The sequence below is a fragment of the Phyllopteryx taeniolatus genome, chromosome 4 (genome assembly GCF_024500385.1).
Source record: "Phyllopteryx taeniolatus isolate TA_2022b chromosome 4, UOR_Ptae_1.2, whole genome shotgun sequence".
Taxonomy (NCBI): domain Eukaryota; kingdom Metazoa; phylum Chordata; class Actinopteri; order Syngnathiformes; family Syngnathidae; genus Phyllopteryx; species Phyllopteryx taeniolatus.
The window spans coordinates 11,142,577-11,167,142 of NC_084505.1; the positions used below are offsets into that span (position 1 = coordinate 11,142,577).

A 24,566-nucleotide genomic window follows, 5' to 3' on the forward strand; every position below is an offset into this window, starting at 1 on the left:
ATAAACAAAATACATGTTTTGGATGACATCTCATGATACTATTCCAGACTACAGTACGTTATCTGCATAATCCAAGAGGTACGTGCAAATTGAATGGCCTTAACCCAGGTAAATAAATCCGAATCAGCATTCCCTTTCATTACTGCTCAATTTGCGTTAGCCAATATTGCCTTCAGCCCAGTACAAAACCTTCTTGTAAGTCATGATATGGATGCCACCTGCATCTCTAGACAGGCTAAAGTTAGAAGTTTGAGTCAGGTTGAAGTGATTGATCATCACGTGTTTTTGGCTGGACTGTGCAGTCTGGCTCTCAGCATGCGTAATGAAAGTAATCCTGACCTGCATCTCTTTTGTACTTTCTACTTAACATTTGGATTAATTGAATCATGAAAATGTGTTGTCACACGTGAAAACAAAAATCATCTTCTTGGTTGTTCTTGCGGCCATATCCAAAAGTGTGTTTTTAACACTTGGCTTACTAATTAGTTATGGGAGTAATGTTTCTCTGTAGTTCATAGTAAATGTACACTGACGAAGAGTGATCATATTCATTATTTTGAGCGGCAGACATGCCCTGTGGTTCGCCATTGATATTTTGAATGAGTTCTTCCGTATACAGTGGACCAATGCCACAGAAAAATCCAAAATCAAAACGTGCGTGTTTCATAGCTTTGTGTCCTATTTTATTTGAAAGTATACAGCTGTAGGTAAAGCGCGTCCTCTTTTGCACCGCAAACGCTGGAAATCATATTGAAAATGTTATTTGTTAATATCCCAACTGAATCAAATCCAGACTTTGGGGACATGCAGTTTATAATACTGCTGTTTGATGTTTTGGTTTTATGTGTGTCCATGTTTGTACAGGATGCTTGGATCTGCAAGCATCCCAGGCTCTTACAGTTGATGTCATTATTAGAATATCAAGAGGCATTAACTGAACACAGACACTATGCGAACAACTAAAGCCGACACGAACACGTGACACCATTACATACACATGCTCACGCTCAAGGTCAAATATCCTGACGGTGGGGGAAGGTATCCATTTCAACATGCTCCTTTTGTTGAGCACACACACCAGATCAGAACATTGTTTAGCTGGATTTGGCTTGAAGCCGTGCAATCTCACCTAAACGAAGTGTGTCCCAGAAAATATAGAATGCGATCAAGATGACTTTGCCTTCGGACTTCAACTGTCTCGCTGTTTTCAGCCTTGGCGACAATGGACTCTTCCACTGAAGGTTTTGGCATTTGGTCTCCGAATTTTACTGGAAGATCCATGACTCAACATCAACACTCACTCTGTTCACTGCTTGACGATCGAACACAAAGGATAAGCATATAAAATAATGTGCAAAAAAAGTTTAACCTGCAGGGAGCTGAGGTCACAGTGTCGTATAGGAAAATTCGTAGTTTGAAGTTGGGGTTTGAAATATATCTTTTGTGACACCAGCACTGGAATTATATGACACACATTGTACGGCATATACTTCACTTCGACCAAACACATGATGATCATTAGCACAATGTATTGACCTGTTTTGGTAAATCATTTTTCTGAAAGAATAAGTAAGGACACAATCTTGTCTTTGTGGGTTTTTATGACAAGAAAGAAAGAAAGACATCTTTGCAAAGAGAGGAAACGGTACAAGTCATCACAAGTTGTTACACCTTACTGAAGTGCAAGCAAAGAATCCCTTCGTTATACAGAAGTGAGAGACAGAGAGGAGGGAGAAAAAAAAATACACCCCTTCCATTCCCACAACATTCTCACATAATTACCTTCGGCCACTCGTTATGGGAATGGGTGCATGCAGAGGATGAGAAAGGAAGAGAAAAACAGGGAGGAGTCAAAACAGTCCTGTCCACATTTGCAAGGACACACAGAAGAGCGATGGAACAATAAAACATGCAGTTTATATACAACTGATAAAACTAATATGTGATATATATGAAACATACGTTTTCCAAATCAATACAATAAAAGGGCTGCAGTAAAGATCACATATTCAGTATATTTTATAACAAAGGTAATAATGTACACCACAACAAAATACGACAATAATAAACGTATTGTTCAATTAATTCGAAACTAAACATTATGATCAGACAAAATATTTGATACAGGTCTTGTATTGGATAGCATTACTGTCATGATCTGTGTTTTTGTTGACTTTGTTTTGATTAGATTTAGTTGGTGTCATGTTTTGTCAAGTTTTACTATTACATGTTCACGTCTTGTCTGCTCTTTTGGTTTTTGTCTCCACCTGTTCTCGTCAACCCTCTACATTGTGTCAAACAATGACCTCCCTCCAGCCACTCGTGTCTTGTCCAGGTGCTCGTTGTCTCCTCAGTTTGTTTGTATTTACAACTCCAAAATTTCACAAACAGCTAATGGAGACTGTTTTTGGGACAGATTGTGGTTTTTTTTTTTTAAATAACAGTACACAAACACAGAAAGAATGCTTACATTACGTGCATAGCATGGTGCAGAGAGTAAGCCTATGCACTGTAACTGGAGGGTTGCTGGTTCGTATCCCTACCCGAGTGCATGTTGTCGTTGTGTCCCTGGGAGAGACACTTAACCCACTGTGTTTTAATTAAGACAGTTAGCCCCTGAGCTACAGTGAAAGGGACTCTGAATACCTCTGCATACCTTTTTTTTAACAGTCAAACAGTTTGGGGATTACCCCTTCTTGTTCCAACACGTCAGTTAGGGTTTTAGTTCATAGGTTTGATATTGATACTGGTTATAAAGGACCCCGAGTCAAATGTTCATTTTAGTCTGCTGCGGGCTAAGAAAATGGATGTTCATAATTTGGACACCCTTTATTTAAAGCATGCAAACTTTTTTGACCCAGCCCTCTAAAAGAATCTGAATCGAGAATCATTTGGAACCGGAAATGAAATGAGGAACCGGGATCGGGACCGGACTCGCTCAAATTCAAATGATGCCCAACCCTAATGTCAGTGCACCGGTGCACAAAGCAATGTCCATAAAGACGTGGATGAGAGAATTTGGTGTGGATGAACTTGACTGACCTGCGCAGAGTCCTGCCCTCAACCCGATAGAACACCTTTGGACTGATTTCGAGTGGACAGTGAGCCAGGCCTTCTCGGATGGGCAAAAATTCCCATAAACTCACTCCTAAACCTTGTTGAAAGCCTTCCCACAACAGTTGAAGCTCTTAGATTGAGATGGTGGAAATTTCTCTAAAATATCCTGCTGGTGCATCTGGGAATTTCACTGTGAAGCTGAACATACACATGAAGGAGAGGTTTATTCTGCAGTGGATTTAAGCTAACGTGTGAAGTCATTCGGCAGGATTAGTCTGCTAATTAAATCATTCTAATTTTCTACCTCTAAGCTTTAAGAGTAAAAAGTACACAGTGAAACAAATTACTCAACTACTGAATAAATAGTCACCTCTGATTTTTTTTAACCACAGCATTAACATCAACAAAAAAGATTACAAAATAAAATGTGAATGCGCAAATTCTTGTTGCACATTCAACAACACATCTGCAATTTACTGCACGGCGTTTTCTCAAGTTATAAGAGAGCTGAAATAGCCACGTTTGGGCAGTGCGAGAAAAATACCACAATACATGAAAGCTGTTTTTTTTGTTCGTTTAAATGTAAACAAGACTAGCTCGCCGTTGCTTTCATGGTAACGATGACCTTCCCAACATGTTGGCCACGTAGGCACAACGATCAGCGGGGTTGAAAATAAGTATTTGGTCAAGAACAAAATTTAATCTCAATACTTCTTTATATACCCTTTGTTGGTAATGATAGGGGTCAAGGTTTTCAAACACTGTTCCTGGTATTTTGGCCCATTCCTCCATGCAGATCTCCTCTAGAGCAGTGATGTTTTGGGGCGACATGTCGCTGGGCAATACAGACTTTCAACTCCCTCCAAAGATTTTCTATGGGGTTGAGATCTGGAGACTGGCTAGGCCACTCCAGGACCTTGAAATGCTTCTTACGAAGCCACTCCTTCGTTGCCCGGGTGGTGTGTTTGGGATCATTGTCATGCTGAAAGACCCAGCCACGTTTCATCAGAATCAGAATCATCTTTATTTGTCAAGTATGTCAACAACACTCAAGGAATTTGTCTCCGGTAGTTGGAGCCGGTCTAGTACGACAACAGTCAGTCAATTGACAGAGAATACTTTTGAGACATAAAAAACAGTCACTGACCAATAAAAGGTTACCACTAATGTGGTAAAGCTGGTACAATTTTTTTTTTTTTTTAACAATGTGCAAAAAGATGCATGTCTTCTAGCAATTAGAGCAGTTTGAAATGACTAATAGAACAATAGTCCATTGTGCAAAGGGTGCAGAGACTTCAAGACTTCAAGAAATGTATGCAGTTTAAAGTGACTAGTAGTGCTATTATCTGGGACAACGTCGATTGTGAAAATGTTGCAGATGCTACTCAAGCACATGAGTGGCCATATTGGTCAACAACTGATATGCAAATAGTGCAGCGTGGCGAGACTACTACAGTGAGGGCATGAGTAATGTACCGTATTTTCACGGCCATAAGGCGCACTTAAAAGTCTTAACTTTTCTCCAAAATGGACGGGGCGCTTTATAATGCGGCGCGCCTTATGTGTGCACAGAGTTCCAACATCTATAAATGTTTTTGTGTGATGAGCGCTCCGCTTGACTTTTTTTTTTGACCGAACTGCTCCCTGGGCGCTTTTCCACTAACAATTGTGTGTGGAAAGTGCGTGTTTATGACAATAAAGGTGATTCTTCTCCATCTTCTTCCATTTTTTTCTGTCAATATGGGGTACTGAGGGAAACAATTAACTTAAATGAATTTAGCAAATGGCTGCAATATAACAAAGACTGAGAAATTTAAGGGGGTCTGAATACTCTCTCTCTCAGAATCAGAATCAGAATCATCTTTATTTGCCAAGTATGTCCAAAACACAAGGAATTTGTCTCCGGTAGTTGGAGCCGCTCTAGTACAACAGACAGTCAATTTACAGAACACTTTGGAGACATAAAGACATTGACAAAAAACAACAACAAACAACAATTGTGCAAAAAGATGCAGAGTCCTCAGTTCGAATGGCTAATGACGCAATAGTCCGGTGCAATGACCATTGTGCAAAGGGCACTGAGACTTCAAGGAGTGTATGCGGTTTAAAGTGACGAGTACTGCGATAATCTGGGACAATGGTTGTGCAAATGTTACAGATACTCCTCAATCAGTGTGCAAATGAAGCAGATACTACTCTGGCATGAGTGGCCACTATATGCAAATAGTGCAGCACGGCGAGACAACTACAGTGAGTGCACGAGTAATACATAATACAGAATACAGAAATGTGACAACGAACTCAAGTCAAAAAATTGCCAGCTTGTTGTAATGGAATTGTAAGTTAGCTGTTCAAGAAGTTGATTGCAAGAGGGAAGAAGCTGTTGGAATGTCTACTAGTTCTAGTTTGCATTGATCGGTAGCGCCTACCTGAGGGAAGGAGCTGGAAGAGCTGGTGACCGGGGTGGGGAGGGTCCGAGAGGATTTTGCACGCCCTTGTCTTAGTTCTGGCAGCGTGCAAGTCCTCAAGGGTGGGTAGGGGGGTACCGACAATCCTTTCAGCAGTTTTGATTGTCCGTTGCAGTCGGAGTTTGTCCTTTTTTGTAGCAGCACCAAACCAGACTGTGATGGAAGAACACAGGACTGATTCGATGACCGCTGTGTAGAACTGTCTCAGCAGCTCCGGTGGCAGGCCATGCTTTCTCAGAAGCCGCAGGAAGTACATCCTCTGCTGGGCCTTTTTGAGGACGGAGTTGATGTTGGTCGTCCACTTCAGGTCCTGGGAGATTGTAATTCCCAGGAACTTGAAGGTCTCGACGGTTGACACAAGGCAGCTGGACAGCGTGAGGGGCAGCTGTGGCGAAGGATGCCTCCTGAAGTCCACGATCATCTCTACAGTCTTGAGCGTGTTCAGCTCCAGGTTGTGTCGGCCGCACCACAGCTCCAGCCGCTCCGCTTCCTGTCGATATGCAGACTCGTCACCGTCCTTGATGAGGCCGATGACAGTGGTGTCATCTGCAAACTACAGGAGTTTGACAGTCGGGTTCGCTGAGGTGCAGTCGTTCGTGTAGAGAGAGAAGAGCAGCGGAGAGAGGACACAACCTTGGGGCGCCCCAGTGCTGATGCTGCGTGTGGATGAGGTGGCCTCCCCCAGCCTGACCTGCTGTGTCCTGCCCGTCAGAAAGCTGTAGATCCACTGGCAGATGGCAGGTGAGACGCTGAGCTGGAGAAGCTTGGATGAAAGGAGTTCAGGGATGATGGTGTTGAACGCTGAGCTGAAGTCCACGAACAGGATCCTCGCGTAGGTCCCTGCACTGTCGAGGTGTTCTAGGATGAAGTGCAGTCCCATGTTGACTGCATCATCCGCAGATCTGTTCGCTTGGTAGGCAAACTGCAGGGGGTCCAGCAGGGGACCTGTGACACTCTTGAGGTGGTCCAGCACAAGACGTTCAAAGGACTTCATGACCACAGATGTCAAAGCGACAGGCCTGTAGTCATTCAGACCCGAGATTGCAGGTTTCTTGGGGACTGGGATGATGGTGGAGCGTTTGAAGCAGGATGGAACTTCGCACATTTCCAGTGATCTGTTGAAGATCTGAGTGAAGACTGGCGCGAGCTGGTCCGCGCAGACTTTGAGGCAGGATGGAGACACGTGGTCCGGGCCTGCCGCTTTGTTAATCTTTTGTTGTTTGAAGATGCGTCTCACATCCTTGAAGATGCGTCTCACATCCTCTCTCTCTCTCTCTCTCTATATATGTATATATAATTTTTTATATATATACATTTTTATATATATACACACACACACACACACTGATCGGCTGAAGATGAGAGGTCCAAGAACTGACCCTTGAGGGACACCACAGGTCACTGCCATTCGATGAGATTGAACACAATGGTTACAAAACTCCTTTCTTCCAAGTAGCACCGGAACCATTTAAGGACTGTTCCATTTGGTCCTACCCACGTTTCAAACCTGTTCAGCAGCATGAGCTACAGTATCAAAAGCCGCACCGAGATCCAATAAGACCAGATTTGACACATTTCTCGAGTCAGTATTCAACCTTACATCATTTAGCACTTTAATAAGAGCCGATTCTGTACTGTGATGAATTCGGAAACCTGAATGAAATTTGTCAAAAAGTCCATTTAACTTCAAGAAATTGCTCAGTTGATTAAAAATAACTTTCTCAACAATCTTGGCTATGAAGGGGAGATTTCAGATAGGTCTATAGTTTGCTAACATGGAAACGTCCAGCGTTCTATTTTTTTAGTAGAGGCTTAATGACAGCTACATTAAGAGCTTTAGGAAACACGCCTGACTGAAGTGAGCAATTTATTATTTGCTACAAATCAGCTAGCACAGACTTCACAATAGTTATGAAAAAGTCCGCTAGTAATGAGTTAAGACAACTCGATTGTTTCAGCTGCTGAACCCTTTTCTCGACAGTTTTTTTGGTCAACTATCAAATTCTGACATGTTAGTAGAGTTTTTCCTGGGTGGCTTCAGATATAGCATCATTTTGCTGATATTTAACCTGATGGATTGTATTTTTTCACTAAAACAAGCAGATTCATTTCATTTATCTGCTGTGAGGAATTCTGGAGCTATCTGATTCCAGGGGTGTGAGCTTTGGCAACCACAGCAGAGTGCGAGTATTGTTGAGGTTCTTACTGATGATTTCAAAAGTGTTGCTGTCTTGCCCTGACCAAATCTTGGTTAAAATTACAAAGACTTTGCATGTAGAGGTCATAGTCAATTTGGAGTTTAGTTTTTCTCCACTTATATTCTGCTTTCCTACACTTTGATTTAGAGGTCCTTACCATCATAGGACTGGCCACTCTCTCAGGGTGGAAGAAGCACTCAACGTAGGCCAGCCGGATTCCTTAGTAATCTGCTGATGTTCTGTCCTCCCTTTGGATGCTGTCCCATAGCTTTAGGATTTTTCTCCCTGTAAATTCCAGGGAGAACTGCTCGATGATCCTGACTGTTTCCACAGTCCACATCAGTCCTCTTTGTGGAGCTAACTGGCTGTCTGTTAGCATGCTCCTGCTCACCATTTTGTGACCGGTAGAGTGGTTTCATTCCCCGACTGTCCATTTACCTCCACATATACTTCAAGGCAGTGAATTTGCCTTTCCAAGACCCACATCTTCTGTAGCAGTTTGTGATAGTCTTCATAGACAAGTGAGGCATCTTGTTGCTGGTCTTGTTGCTAATAGCAGGCTTGTGCTAATTAGCAGGCCACACAAAAAATATTGAACCATGGCAACAACTGTACTGTACACTACGTACGGTAAATATTAAAATTGTTGATTTGCACCGATGCAAAAGGAATATAGATATATATTATAATAGCGGCCTGTCAGAGCAAGCATGACTGTCATCTTGAGTTGATCGCATGCTTCGAGCTGACGCGAGTTACGTTAGCACAACACAAAACCAAGCAACCTGCAACAGTAACTTATTATAACAAATGTCGGGCCCGAGCCCAGCAACCCCCAGTAGCGCAGATATTCCCGATGGTGGCCATATGTCATTTGAATTGGCGACGGATACAGTAGTTCGCAGGCTTGTAAATGTTTGGCAAGCAAAGGGTAACGGCCACATGGACATGAGGTGTTCTGTCAATATCATACCCAGCTCAATGATATCCTGCCATCTGCTTTCCAACCAACTGCGTCTGAGGTCATGGTGGTTCACTCTAGTCCAAAGACACCCTATGCAATGACACCATTCCAACACAAATGCATATGCACACTGGAACTTATTTGGCCTGTTTCACTTAAGCAATGTACGTACTTACAATCAGACCAAAATGTGAGCATCCTCCCCCCACCTTCTGATCAAAGTCACTAAAGGCCTGATTGGCAAATGTCTTTAAAAGATGATCCTGTGGAGTGGGGGTGTGTTTAGTGATTATTTTTTTCCTCCCCAACCTGCAGAGAAAAGGGTCTGTGCTGACAATCATAAAGGTTATACTAGTAGTTCCAATATTTAAAAAAGAAAAGTTAAAACTTTCATAGATTATAGATTCAGGGCCCACAATTTAAACAATTTCAAATATTTATTTATTTTTACATAATGTGGGCTTCCATCTCATAAAACCCACAAAATCAGGAATTCAGAAAATTAGAATACTGTGAAGAAATCACCATGTACTTCTCAGTTTTTGTAGAAAAAAAAGAAGACAGAAATTAGGGTCACATTAAATAAATCAAAATATGGTACTTTCAAAACGATATGTTAATCTTCAATACTTGGTTGGGAATCCCTTTGCTTTAATCACTGCGTGGATGCGCCGTGGCATTGAGGAAATTAGCCTGTGGCATTGCCTGGGAGTTGTGGAAGCCCAGATCGCCTTGATGCTAGCTGTCAGTTCTTTGTTTTTGGGTCCTTCATTTTCCTCTTGATAATACCCCATAGATTCTCAATGGGGTTTAGATCCGGCGAGTTGGCTGGCCAGTCAAGCGCTGTGATGGCATGGGCATCAAAGCCGGTTTTGGTGCTTCTGGCGGTATGGGCAGGGGCCAGGTCCTGCTGGAAGATGAAATCTGCATCTCCATACAGATCCTCAGCAGAAGGAATCATGAAGTCCTCTAAAACATTCTGGTAGTCTGTTGCGGTGACCTTGGATTTAAGAAAGCAGAGTTGACCAACACCTGCACTGGACATTGCATCCCAAATCATAACTGACTCTGGATATTTCACACTGAACCTCAAGCAGCTTGGGTTCTGTTCTTCACCAGTCTTCCTCCAAACCCTTGGAGCTTGATTCCCAAATGAAAGGCACACTTTACTTTCATCGGAAAAGAGGACCTTGGACCACTGGCCAACAGTCCACTCCTTCTTCTCCTTGGCCAAGTTGAGACGCTGTGGGATTACTGTTACTGTAAGCATCTGCTTCTTCTCCTGCCACATTTTATCCTTCCACCAGACTTTCCATTGCTATGCTTGGACACAGCACTCTGTGAACAGCCAGCCTCTTTAACTATGAACGTTTCTGGCTTACCCATCCCATGGAGGGTATCAATGATGGTCTTCTGGCCATTTGTCAAGTCTGTAGTCTTCCTCATATTGAACCCAACTGAGACATTTGAACCAAACTGAAGCAATTTAATGACTCCTGGGGAAACCTGTACAGGTGCTTTGAGTTTAGTGGATGATTAGTGTGTGACACTCAGTTTCAAACATTTATGGCCTGCAAAATTTGGGCTGATTTCGTCACAGTATTCTAATTTTTGGAATTTCTGATTTCATGGCTTTTACAATAATATGCTGGAAGGCCAAATTATGTAACAATAAACAATACTTGAAATTGTTGAAATTGTGGGCCCTGAATCTATGAAAGTTTAACTTTTTGAATGGAATTATGGAAATAAATGAACTTTTCCATGACATTGTAATTTTTTTTGGAAAGGGTCCGTATATGTATATTTTATATACAATATACGGAAGAGTTTGTCATTATTGCAACTTGGCATATAAGACTATTTGGAAGTAAATAACCACTGACGAGCAACAGTAGAACAGCGCCCTCTAACGGTATAAACAGGAGAAAATGTTTAAAACCTCGTTTTGTTTTTCTAATTTATTGCATACAAAAAGAGCAGAAAATGTGTTCATTCAAATTCAAACAAGAGAATCCCAACATTAAATTCAACGAGGAAATCATGGTGTAACTTTCCATCACGGATATGGTGTTGCAGAATTCACTTATGTAAATATGCTAAAACAGGAAATTCCACAAACTAGTAACTATAGAAAAGAGCTTAAAGCTTTGAACATTTGATGGCACACAGTATGGTGGGACAAGTTAACATCGTTTAACAGGGTTGGAACAGGTATAAGTGACACAAACATTTCTGAGGCTTTTCTGCTGCACTTCAACGTCCAGATGTTCAAATTCAGTCATGGCCAATCAAGAAGCTCAGTGAACAGCTAAGAGGGTAACAGTGTATTTTGAATTTTAAGAACGCAGAAGACGCTGAGCAGGAGTCAACCATTAACCATGGGTGGTGTCATCCTCCACAAAGTCTTTGGCCTGCTCTGCTGTGATCACATCAATGTGACTCACCTAGAAAAAAGAAATACAAAACGCAATTCACACCCATTGGTGACTTTTTGTCTATACTCTGATAAATATCATTTTTTATGTCCCAAAACAAAGTAAACGTGAGTGAGGTCAGATGATGAAAACCAGCAACAGAACAGTGTAAGAACTAGCCTACATTAGAGATGTGCGCAGCATTCATTCAAGAGAATCTGAAAGAAATCGGTCAGAAAGAGAGATGATGATGATGACAAACTGCCAGCTGATGACTGCCATTTGCTTCCCTACTTTCATTGCTGCGTGCTGATGCTTGAGTCCACTGAATGTTGAATAGTTTAATGTGTAATATAAGTAAGGATGTAGTAAAAAGTCAATAAATATTAGGCCTGACTGGTTACAATTATTTGAATTACGAAGTAAATTTAAAACGACATAACTCATCACACAATGCCCATTCATGTAATGTATAGCTGTTTATCTACAGTGGTGGCTCCCAGATGAAGTGTTACAATCACTCCTGACAGCAGAGGGCGATGTTGCCTTAGTCACGAAGAAACAACAACCAAGTGCTAATTTGAGAGAAAGCCTCACCGGGAGATCTGCACGTTTGCACCTAAAATTTTAAGGCCATATCCATCAAATTTGTTACAACTGCTTCACTGAATGTGAACCCTAAGATCGGGCAAAAGGGCTCAATAGTATATAGAGTAGGGGTTCCCAAACCTTTTGTGCCCACGTACTCCTTAGTCGGGTCACATTTTCCAAAGGACCTTCTCACAATTCTAACGACAATTGATAGTAACTACCATGTGTACCCCTAAATTCCAAAGGAATAAAAAAAAAAAATCTGCCTATTTTCAATGAAAAAAATAAGTCCCAATGTTACAATTAATTCATTTTAATTTTAGAAAAAGAAGTTGTAGGCGGTACGGTGAGCGACTGGTTAGAACGTCAGCCTCACAGTTCTGAGGACCCGGGTTCAATCCCCAGCCCCGCCTGTGTGGAGATTGCATGTTCTCCCCGTGCCTGCGTGGGTTTTCTCCGAGCACTCCGGTTTCCTCCCACATCCCAAAAACATGCATTAAGTGGAGACTCTAAATTGCCCGTAACTGCGACTGTGAGTGTGAATGGTTGTTTGTATGTGCCCTGCGATTGTCTGGCAACCAGTTCAGGGTGTACCCCGCCTCCTGCTGGGATAGGCTCCAGCACGCCCGCGACCCTACTGAGGAGAAGCGGCTCAGAAAATGGATGGATGGAAGTTGCAATGAGAATGAAATGGTACTTTTTAAGAAAAAAAGTCATCTTTATCAAAGACGTATTTTGTCAGGATAAAAAAATCGTAATCCAACGAGAATAAAGTCATTTCAATGTATATTGCATAATGAGATTATTTCAACAAGCAAATAATTTTTTTTTTTAACTTTATTCTCATAAATTCCGCAAAATATTTCGTTATTCTCTAAGAACATAGCACTATTCTTTTGAAAAATAAAGCATTCACCTGGGACAAAAGCATTCACACTATCTAGGTTTTAGAGTCTTCAATTGATGTTTTTGGAATGTGTGAGGAGGAGAAAACTGACATAAGCGCCCACAGAACAGGCAAACTACTAACAGGGAGTCCAGAACAGAGATTCAAACTCCGAACCTGCAAAGTGACAGGCAGACATCCATCCATTTTCCGTACCGCTTGTGCAAGTTTGCGGGCGTGCTGGAGCCTATTCCAGCTATCTTTTGGGCGAGAGGCGGGGTACACCCTGAACTTGTCGCAAGCCAATCGCAGGGCACATATAAACAAACAACCATTCGAAATCACATTCCCAGAGGCAGACATGCTAACCACTAATCCACTGTGCTGTCGGTCTTCATTTTGCGAGCTCTAATTCAAAACCTCTAAGGATCCACGGGCACCCGCTCACCTTGTTTCTGAATTTGACTCCATAAAACTTGTCGGCAGACTCCAGCAGCTCAGGCCTGAAGGTTGTAGTGATGAACTGAGCGTGGCCGGCCAACTCAACAATCATGTCTTTATTGGACATGCAACAGGATATGTTAACATGAGTATTTCCTCCACATTAACGGTACGTTTGTGTGTTTGTTTGTGTGAAATTGCCACCCGTTACCTGAGACCGCCTTCCTGTGCTGTGCGTCGAGTGCCTGGTCGATTTCGTCAAAAAGGTAGAAAGGGGCGGGGTCACACTTTTGGATGGCAAAGATCAGAGCCAGAGCCACCAGAGACTTCTGACCTCCAGACAGCTGCTGCATTTCTCTCATCTCACCCTGCTTTCCAGTGAATGACACCTACACACCATGCGTAACAAAGGACACAAAGAATTGTGTTACTTTCACTGTCAATGTATAATAGATCTTTTCTCAATCAATAAATGTGTGTGGCTGACGAGACAAAATTCTACAGATCAGGTGGAATGAATATAGTAGTCCTTCAACAAGTATGATGACAATTGTCATTGGTTAGCTGGCCTCAGCAAGTTGACATGGTGGGGAAAATGCTCCTTATTTACTGGCCTATTGTAAATTAAAAGTCATGGTGTAAAAATACAGTATGTTCTACAACACAAAATAAACAGTCTACAATTAGGTCATCAGGATCATTGGCGAGTTGGACATGTAGAAAATATTTTTAAGCCAGTTGTACATGGTGCAATTCTTGGAGTCACACTGCACAATGTGGAATTTATGGGTGATTTAATGGAAAATTGACTTAATAGCTTGTATACAAATAGTTGGGTTTCTGGAGTGCCGACTCAAGTTTTAGTTTGACAATGTTAAATAACAACCACACATGCATATACTATACAAGTAATATCGTAAAAAGATTAGGCTGATTTCATGTAAGACAGTGAGGAAAAAAAGCATGTGTCTTTTTACAGAATGTCAACTTCTGGTTTCAGCTGTCTATGCTTAAATCAGACATGTTTGCACAAAGAAATCCTTTGCAGGCTGGATGGCAGTTGTCGAAACATGGTATTCTGATTAATATTGTGTTTGTGGAAAAATAATTAATAATTTTCAACCATCTCAGTGGGCAGCCATTTTGGGTTTACAGTATATTGCCCTCTGCTGTCCACTGAAAATGATGTCAATGCTGCCCACGGGGCTGGCATTGTCAATGTCACATTGGCCACATCAGCTAACGAGGAACCATCGACATCATTCCCAGTGGACAGCCGAGGGCAATACAAACTCAAAATGGCTGCACACTGAGATGGGTAAAAACTGTAAATAATTCTTATTCCACAAACACTATATTTGAATTTTTTTTTCATAAAATACTTTCCATTTTCCATACTTTTCCAGACCTGGAAATTTATTAAATCAAATTCCACACTTTTCCATGCTTTCCATACTTGCTTAGCAACCCTGTAGGCTGCTGTCATGGCGACAGTGAGTTGAAATTTAGTGCTTGCCAAAGAGGTATTCATGATATTAATGCACGTTATATACAGCTTATGCATTCGCTTTAGCCAGCTAACATATGACCACTGCTTTATATCTGTCGCAGACCATCTTTTGTGCTGTTCATCTTTTTTCTGAGACAGCCAAAATGGTACAGTGTAGAACAGGCTTCAAGCCATGCGGTTTCTGTGGGATTATTGTGAGTGTAAGCATCTGTAGCAACATATTCAGAGAGCAACAGTTGATGTACAGCAAACAAAAAATCAAACTCCTTCACAATCATTATATTAAAAAAAATAACATTTAATGAATTTAAGTTCAATGTAGCCAGATTGGATGACAAAAAGGGGAGACTCTTACCCTGATCCCCACTCCGGTAAACTGATCTACCGAGGGTACGCTGCTCTGTGAGCCAGAGCCCCTTTCACTGTCTGCGCCGCCTTCTTCATCCTGGGACTGACTGCCTTCAGCGTCTCCCTTCTTCATTACCAGTGTAGCTTTGCCTCCAGGCACTAGCTTCTGGAACACCTCGCTGAAGTTCTTCGACACCTGCAGGTGAGAGACAAGACAAGGGTCAGGTGACTAAATAACATTGGGAAGATTGTACACAGAAAATGTTTTTGGAGAACAGTACCTGTTTGAATGTGAGCTGGATGGCTTCATACTTGCGCAGCTCCAGGACATTCATGAGCTCCATTATGGATTTGTAACCTCGGTCCAGCTCATCCTGACGCTTGATCAGTTTCTCCTTTTGCTCAGAGAAGTTGACGAACTGATCCAAGGCCTTCTTATTTACGTGACTATACTTCTTCAGCTCCGTGTTACACTGCTCCAGTTTACGGAACAACTGGAAAGAATAGAATACGAGTTACGCTAAAGTATCATGTGGTATATTTACTCCATGTGTTATGTGAATTTTTAAAGAGAAGCCCCCCCAAAAATAAACCTATAATTGCACACACACACACTACTGTCGTGTCGCATTGGTTGCAGTTTTAAGAAGTAGCAAGCTGCCACAGCAGTCAAGCAGTTTAACGCATCAAGGTACAAGCCATTGATGTGTCTTTTTGTGGTCGCATTGATGACACTTGAAGAGGAATAACATTTGTGGACTATCAATAAAAAACAACTGTCTATGAACTGCAGTAATTACAGTTACTAACCGATTTTGTTCCAGATGGTTAAAGGGAGGAGTCTATTTGAGGGAGACTTTTATGTCTTTAAGCGAATGATGCACCCAGGGACTAACTGGGGCACGGTGTCTATAAAAAGGATGGCCACGATTTGAGGGAATAAAGAACGGGGTCCTGTTTATGGTGAGAACAAATTTGGATAGAAGTTGGAACGTGCTGAAATACATCACTTAACGCGGTAGTAAACGCAATTACAGTGAATATTTGTATGACAAACATTTCATAGGCATAAACATAAAAATTCAAATGAAAAATAAGTATGGCGGTAATATCTGAGCATGCCTTCTTGTGTGACGTCACGAAAGTATTACATCATTGTGCAAACTAGTTTACTGCGCTATTTGAAACTATGAATCTGTGTTTGTTGGGATCGTAACAGAGGACCCCTGTAATGAATGTGTAATTGATTTAGAATTCCATAGCAGATACCAGTTGAGGACAGCACTTTGAATGCAACTCAATAAAAAAGTACCGGTAGTTAGAATCAAACAACACTTATGGACTTCAAGTGGACCAAATGAGTGTATGTTGAAATGAGTGAAGAGGGCATGCTCAGATTCTATCATCTTCTGAAAACGATACTTAGCTGATGAATAAGTAAGTAACATAGGGCTATAAAAAAAAAACACACTTTCTAAAACCCCTGACCTATAAATTGGAAGTTGCAGAACGGACAGTGAGGAGCACTGTCCATCGTCTCTCTGATCCACTTTGCAATCAATGGCTTCATCCTGCCCACAAGCACGTTTTCACAGAGAAATAACTATTATGTGGATTTTGGATTAAGTGTGCGGCTTTTCTCAGCATTGTCATGGAAGGAAAATAGCACAGATACACCCACACACACCAGACAAGAGTACATGCTTAGACATTAATGAAATTGCAGCCAAGTGCACTCAGTCACAGTTGGAGCCCCCAGAGGCAACAAGCTGAGAGCACTGACTCGTATCTGAGTCACTGTTGAGTGGGTGGGTGGGCGAAGGCCTCAGGCCTCGTTCCCGAGGGGAGCTATAGCTTTCTTTGTCCGCATCAGAGTTCAACAGTTGTTTATTTTTTAACTACCCAGTCACTCAAGTGGAGCAGAAATCGACTTGGCCAGTCTATTTTGAAAGGCTTGTTTAGTGTCTTACGGTGCTGCTGTTAGGAAAGTAAGAGAAAACAAACAAGTAGAAAGGAAAAGTTTGGTGCTGGACTCTTTACAAAAAAGGTTTGTTGTAAATATTGAAATCCTATACAGGACTAACAGAGGGGTGGAAAATAACCACAGTGAGGCTCACAAGGTTAGCCAGTCTGAATCCATGCAAGTAGCTCTGGAGCAGATGTTTTAACTGAGTTAATGACTCTCACTAGGCTGATTTCACTTGTTGACATGCTATTTCTGTACATGACTCTCGATTGGAGTTGCTGAATTTTGTAAAGAGTTGACGTATCAGGGCTCTAAGTTAATTTTTGCTTAACCTTGGCCAAATTGAGCTTGGCCTGTTCGGTTAAGTGCACTCAAATATTTGCTGTACAGTCTTGCTCACTATTATCGACAAGTGAAGATTAAGTGCTAAATGTGGAATATCTCCTGAAGAAAATGAATCAAGTGAAAAAACATTTTTCTATAGGGAACTTGCTCTTTTGTTTGATACAAAAGGGCAAATAAACAATACTTTATGGACAGATGAAACACAAAAAGAGCTTTTTAGTAATGCACACAAACAGTATGTTTACAGATGGCACAATGAAGCCTTGAAGGAAAAGAAGACCATGCCAACAGTCATGCATGATGGAGGTTCCATAATGCTGTGGGGCTGCTACATTCTGGTACTGGAAGCCTTGACTGTATCACACAGGTATCATTAAATAAGAAAATTATCACAAGATTTTAGAGCAAAATGTCTTACTCAGTGTACGAAAACCTGGTGCGAGGTGAACATCATGGGTCCTCCAGCAAGACAAAGACCCAAAGTACACGTCCAAAAGCACACAGGAATGTTTCAAAAGGAACAAAAATTGACTGTTTTAAAATGGCCAGCTTCACAATTCAACTGTCAAGCGCGTGTCGTGGTTTTTCCTTTAGTCATCGTAACATCCTGTCTCGGACAGGATATTTCAGTGACAAAAGTATTTCCGTCCGTAAATGCGCTTTTGTTACATTTTCAGGGGCTGAAAATCTTCGGTGACTTCATCAATAGGTATGGCGGCCGACACAGTGCAAAGTGACATTATCCTGTGAAATTAAAGCATCGTTAAAAGGAGAACTGGCATTGTTGGAGGTGTACAATGGAATCGGTCAATTGGACACAGTTCTAAGTCGTAACTGGTTTTATGTGATGTGATATTGCTTATTCTTATTTATTTGGTTTTAGAATATAAATAATAATAATACATTTTGTTATCTATTTGGTTTTATAAAAATAATACAGTGTATGTATTATTTTTATTTCATTTTATTTGTAAGTGCCTTTCAAGGCCCCCATGGACAATCATACATTAAAAACAGAATTAATTAGAGAATAAAACAAATTCATAAAAATACAGGGCAGTGCAGTTAAAGTTAGTAGGCGACACTGAACAGGTATGCTTGGATTTTAAGGTAATGAGAGAGACTGAATTGCAGAGGGCAGGTGGTAGAGCGAATGAAATTTAAATAAAATAAATAAATAATTGTCAGAGTAGTCTGAATGCATCATACTTTTTACTTTACTTGAGTATTAATGTTAAGAAGAAGCGGTACTTTTACTCCGTTACAATGATCTATACGCCGCTCGCTACCTTAATTCATAATTTTTTGCGTGCGCAATCTATTTTTAGGCTTTGACTTCCCCTTCCGCATAGGACGCTGTTTGCACCAATCCAAAGTTCCCACTAGTGTCATCTCACTCCAGTTCACCAATCAAAAGGCACAAGGCAGACTTACTTACTTTAAGATTTTATTTGTTTGTTTATTTTAGATTTTATTTATTGTTTTACATTGTCTTGTTTAGCAATATCTGAATTTGCACATCCATATTTTTTTTGACAGTCATGCCATGATTTAAGTTACTCAACAGATACTCAGAACTTGAGTAGTTTTTTCACAGAGTACTTTCTTACTCTTACTCAAGTAATTATTTAGAGGGCTATTTTTTACATTTGAGTCATATTAGTCTGAAGTAACAGTACTCTTACTTGAGTACAATATTTGGCTACTCTACCCACCTCTGGTGTCGAGTATATGCCACAAGACCTATTTAGCTAAGTAAAGATGAAAATACAAATATCTGTGCAAATTGTTACTTAGTTTTAAGTTGAGCAAAAACCTAATGTTTTACAGTGTGGGTACTGAGATTCATGACGCGGTGCAGTGACGGTGTGCACAATTTCCACCGGGAATTGGAATATATAAAACTCGGGACACACACGGCCAGAGTTGTGTGCTCCCAGCGCTTCTCAGCCTTACAAAAGTACAATGAAACGTAACTGTACAGGTAGTGTTTTACGTGAGAAGCCGATAGCATGAGTTCCATGTCTGTCTTATAAGATTGGTCTCCCTTGCCAAGCTGGACATCCGTCTTCAGGAAGTGGAAGGGACGGATCGATGTCATAAATCTGAGTGGGTACCAGCGCTATCTGCACCCTTGTCGGCGGCACTTCCTCGCCCGACATTGGAGGGGAAACTCCGCGAGTACAGACTTTCTCCAGCTCGCTCTTATCGTGGCGAGGGAGCCGAACGTTCGCCGTTCATAATAACGAGAAGGTGCTCTATCTTCAAAAAGGAGAGCGTGCAGGTGGAGGAGTGATTAAAGCAGTGGAAAAGACAGCGACTTTCAACCACCATGTCTTATATAGTGAGACTGAGTTAAGAGAGCATTAAAACATGCACTCGCGAAAGTGTGACCAGATGTAATTTTTACTTGCACACTAGAAAAAGTGTTGCATATGCTACAATTTTGGTCGCAGTCTCGAGCCCTGGCTGTAATACCTGTTTGAGTGTGAGGGTCTGGTACTTCTCAAAAGCCTCCTGAGGTAGTGAGCCCAACTCCCTGATCTTCTTCATGCACTCCTCTTTCTTCTTGAGCAGCATGCCCTGCCGGTTGGTCATCTTCTCCAGTTCCTTGGTGTCATGGTTGATTGCATCATTTTGTTCCTTCTCTATGTTCTTCCAGCGATCCATGCTCTTGATGTGATCCTTGATCTCCCCCTCTGTCTTGTCAACCAACGTGTCCAGATCTAGTGGATGACATGAGTACTTTTCAGTTTTGGGTGTTAATTGATGATGTTCATGTTTAATGAATAATGTTTGGTTGCTTTTCTTACGTTAGAGACAAAGACTAGTGTCATTCTACTACACACTTACCAACTGCATATCGAATGGAGCTTTATGCACTTCTCCAGTCTGCAGTGTGACCATACCTTCTGATCGGGCCAGTGTCTCCTTAACCCGTTTGTTGATGCCATCCAGCTCTGATGTTGTGGCTGTGAGTACAGTGCCTCCCTCTGTCTCTCGTAGCTCATTTAGCTCCTTTGTTTGCAGATCAAAACAAGAAGAGTCTTTGTCATACAAGTCCCTATTCTGCATTACATGAACCATCAAACGAATTCCAGTCCTTGTCCAGAGTGCATACTAACATGGATTTGGATGGATTCGCTCAAAAGTGAATTCACATAACACACAGGTTTAACACCTGGCATTTAAATACATCTCTAGTGGGTACTTGAGATTGGATCTGAATTTCCTGCTCTGTATGCAAATAATAAAAAGGAGTGGGCAAAAATCCCTCCTGAGCTTGATGACAAGTAAGGAAAGTATCAACCTGTTTTATGGGATCAAATACCTATTTCACTCAATTAAACAGAAATTTTAGAGCTTTTACATTGTTGTTGTTTTTTTTAACGGTATTTTCGCAAATATCCTGTCTACTACCAAAATAGAAACGGCTCATTTATTTGTATGTGAGCAAGCTTAAAAAATTCAGCAAGGGTTAAATAATTATTTCACCCTCTGAAGGGCCACTGAAGCCACACAATACCTGCTCCACTTGATCAAGACGCTTCCTCAAATTCTCATTGAGGTATGTCTCCACTCGTGTCATGATGCCCTCCAACTTGATTCTCTCATTCAGCAATTGTCTGTTGTCCTGTGGGAGTCACAAAAAAATTAAATGAATATAAAGAAATAAACATTTGTGTTGCTGGTCTTGCTTTGAAAACCAAGAAAGCAGCGACCCTGTGTATTTATCCTAAATACCTTGGTAACAATCACTTTAATGGAATGCACATTGTTAAATGTCACACAGTAGAAGTGCAAACACTGCAGAAACATGCATGAGACGACCTGTGTTCTGTGGATGAAGTTGCGCAACACAAGTGGGGACAACTTGAGTTTATTCAGGTGAGAGCTGAAAGAAGCTGGCAGATCAAACAATCACAGGAACTTCCCACACACAGCTGCTTAACTTTCCATGGGGTGCTACTGAGTGAGTTTTGGGTGGGTCATGTTGGGGAACCCTGAAATGCATACATTTTTTACTAGGACATAGGTACTTGAAGAAGAATAAAAACAGTAATTCCAAGAGAGCCTTCGTGCTGCTTGGTGCTGGAGCCCTAATTAGTGGCCAATTCTAATCAGTTGTATTTGAAATGCTATTGTATGACAGAAAAGATACTGAGACATTCTTCCAGTTCATGGCCTACAAAAATATCAGATTGAGATGTAGTAAGATTTGATCAGTAATAGTTGTTTTAATTAATGGTCTTGTTGGTATTTCTTGGTAAAGCAATGTTTATTACAGGGCTGGGAACCTTTTACAAATCCCAATTCCAATGAAGTTGGGACGTTGTGTAAAACAGAATACAATGATTTGCAAATATTTTAAAACCTATAATTAACTCAATACACTACAAAGACAAGACATTTAAAAGTTCAAACTGATGAACATTAACTTTTTTTTTGTGCAAATATTCACAAATTTTAAATTTGATGCCTGCAACACGTACCAAAAAAACTGGGACAGGACGAACAAAAGACTGGGAAAGTTGAGGAAGGCTAAAAAAAATTAATACAATAAAGGTACGTTCCACAGGTGAACAGGTTAATTGGAAACAGGTGAATGTTATGATTGTGTTTTCGATAAATTGATTTCCATCCATCCATCCATTTTCTGAGCCGCTTCTCCTCACTAGGGTCGCGGACGTGCTGGAGCCTATCCCAGCTGTCATCGGGCAGGAGGCGGGGTACACCCTGAACTGGTTGCCAGCCAATCGCAGGGCACATAGAAACAAACAACCATTCACGCCCACAGTCATGCCTACGGGGAATTTAGAGTCTCCAATTAATGCATGTTTTTTTTTGGGATGTGGGAGGAAACCGGAGTGCCCGGAGAAAACCCACGCAGGCACGGGGAGAACATGCAAACTCCACACAGGCGGGGCCGGGGATTGAACCCGGGTCCTCAGAACTGTGAGGCTGACGCTCTAACCAGTCGGCCACCGTGCCGCCTAAATTGATTTCCAAAAACAATTTTTTTATGTGGACTCAACAGACCACAGCACACTTTTCCACTTTGACTCAGTCTATCTCAGATGCGCTCAGACCCAGAGAAGCCGGCAGCATTTCTGGGTGATGATGATACACCGTATATGGTTTTTGCTTTGTATGGTAGACTTTTAATTTTTTTTTCTTTTAATGTCAGAAAGGACTATATATATTTAAAACAATCATAAAACAACTCCAGCACTTTTCCTAATTTTCCTCCTCACCTGCTGAAGCTGACGGATCTCATCATTTAGGTCATCCACACGCCTCTGGTCCTCCAGGCTGAGCTGAGAGAGCAAATCTGTGCCCAACTCATCCTTCAGTGACTCCCTTGTAGACTCCATGGCGTGAAGGCTGGCCTCCAGACTCTGAAGACTGCGTTGCTGCACAGGGAACAAAAGAAGACACATCCATCGACAATACAAAGAGAGATTATCAAGTTTTAACAAATGACCTGTTTGTTTTCATTGAGAACCAACGAAATCTTGACTTAGACATCAATGACCACAACTCCTTGTGATATACTGCACATACAATTTTAAGGTAATTTTTTAACATCAACTGAAAAACAGTTGGTCACCTTTGGCATGAAAGTCTTCTCTGACTGCTGCCTCTTCTCTTTCAGCATCTTCATCTCTGACAGAATGCTGTCGCGGGAGGCCTTAAACTTCCTCTGTTGTGTCTCAATCTGCTGCATCTGGTTCATCAGCTGGTCAATCTCATTGTTGATGCGTGAAAGCATGTTAAGGAGTCTTCACCGTGTATCAGAATTACAAGGGTGAAACTGTGTGACACCGTGTTAACCACAACATTTGTGACCAGGTAAATTGAAATGATTACCCCAATGAAAAATTGTAAATAAAAACCTTCCATAAAAAAGAAGTCGAGACGTGGATCCTCCAAGAAAGCACAACATTTGTGACATGGTCAAATGAAATGATTACCCCAATGAAAATTTTTAAATAAAAACATTCCATAAAAAGAAGTCCAAACATGGATCCAAGAAAGCTTGTGTAATGGATTTTACACAGGAAGTCTCTGGAATCGAAGATATCCTTTTAGGAAGGCTGAACATCCTCATCTTAAAGCTAATTGAACAGCCAGCACTATTGATTGGCCATGACTTCGAAACTCCACTGGGCCTCAGAAGTTTCAATGAACTCCATTAATGCAAGCAAATCAATAAGCTTGTGGCTTAATTAAGTTAATGATGGTCCAGGCCATGCAGGGTTCAAGAGCATTTCCTTCAGTGAAAACACCGTATATAAAATGAATGTTAAATATGTGATGAGCACTCTCTATGAGATATGGAACAGATACACAACACACAGAGACTAAAAAGTGGCAAGCCATCGGAGCACAAGTTCCTTTACTTGTCTGTCTCAGCAAAATAAAGATGGACACTTACTGTAAATATAAGTGACGGGTGGGGTGAATCAGTGTAATCTCACACTTAGACAGGGCTGAGGTGGGGGGGAAGCCAGAACGAACAACAACGGGGTTTTAAATAATTGCCGTCAACTATGACTCACCATTGCAGTAGAGAAAGATGTGGTCACGTAACATGCTTATTAGTCCTTTCCCCTGCCTTCACATGTAGTTAACCAGTATGTATACACACACATCACCTGATTCACCACAGATATGCCATCACATGACAAAGTGACCATGTCATCAAAAAAATACTAAGCAAGCAACACAAATCCTCACCCCAGTTTATCCTGACATGCATTCCAGCTCTAACAGCGATGAGTCATTACCGCTCGGTCCAATATGACCTACCATTTCCTAATCCTCCTTTACCTGCTTCAGGCATCTACCCGCATCACAGTTGTGCTCATATGTTTGATTACCCAAGCAGAATTTGTAAGATGGGTAAAAGGCTTTAAAGAAAACATGAAGGGCCAGGCGAAACAATTTTAAGGGGATTCAAATTAAAATGTCAAGGCTTTCAGAAAAGCATTATTATTAAACAAAACATAACCATAAAGAGAGCAGACTTCAATGGTTTGGACACGTCCAGAGGAGAGAGAGTGAGTATATTGGTAGAAGGATGATGAGGATGGAGCTGCCAGGCAAGAGAGCTAGAGGAAGACCAAAGAGAAGGTTGATGGATGTCGTGAGGGAAGACATGTTGGCAGTTGGTGTTCGAGAGGAGGATGCAGGAGATAGGCTCTCATGGTAAAGGATGACGCGCTGTGGCGACCCCTAAGGGGACAAGCCGAAAGGAAAAGAAGAGAACCATAAAGAAATTAATGATGGTTGTTGTTCCGTCATCAGTCGTATTTAAACAAGAAAAAAAACAATATTTCACAAATTCTTCCAGGGTATGTAAACTTATGAG

The 24,566-nt window shown here is 41.4% G+C and overlaps 1 protein-coding gene across 1 annotated transcript in view; it reads right to left on the minus strand.

Moving 5' to 3' along the window:
* Positions 1 to 10,630: 10,630 nt before the first annotated feature.
* smc3 (structural maintenance of chromosomes 3) overlaps positions 10,631 to 24,566 on the minus strand; it is a 41,099-nt gene continuing 27,163 nt past the window's right edge. Inside the window, exons 20-29 of the mRNA XM_061769418.1 lie at positions 22,803 to 22,954; positions 22,447 to 22,605; positions 20,718 to 20,825; positions 20,101 to 20,209; positions 19,670 to 19,917; positions 15,162 to 15,374; positions 14,888 to 15,076; positions 13,234 to 13,411; positions 13,030 to 13,136; positions 10,631 to 11,134 (exon numbers count right to left, since the gene is read on the minus strand). Coding sequence (XP_061625402.1) covers positions 11,063 to 11,134; positions 13,030 to 13,136; positions 13,234 to 13,411; positions 14,888 to 15,076; positions 15,162 to 15,374; positions 19,670 to 19,917; positions 20,101 to 20,209; positions 20,718 to 20,825; positions 22,447 to 22,605; positions 22,803 to 22,954 — 1,535 coding nt within the window. The 3' untranslated portion in view covers positions 10,631 to 11,062. The remainder of the gene's footprint in view (positions 11,135 to 13,029; positions 13,137 to 13,233; positions 13,412 to 14,887; positions 15,077 to 15,161; positions 15,375 to 19,669; positions 19,918 to 20,100; positions 20,210 to 20,717; positions 20,826 to 22,446; positions 22,606 to 22,802; positions 22,955 to 24,566) is intronic.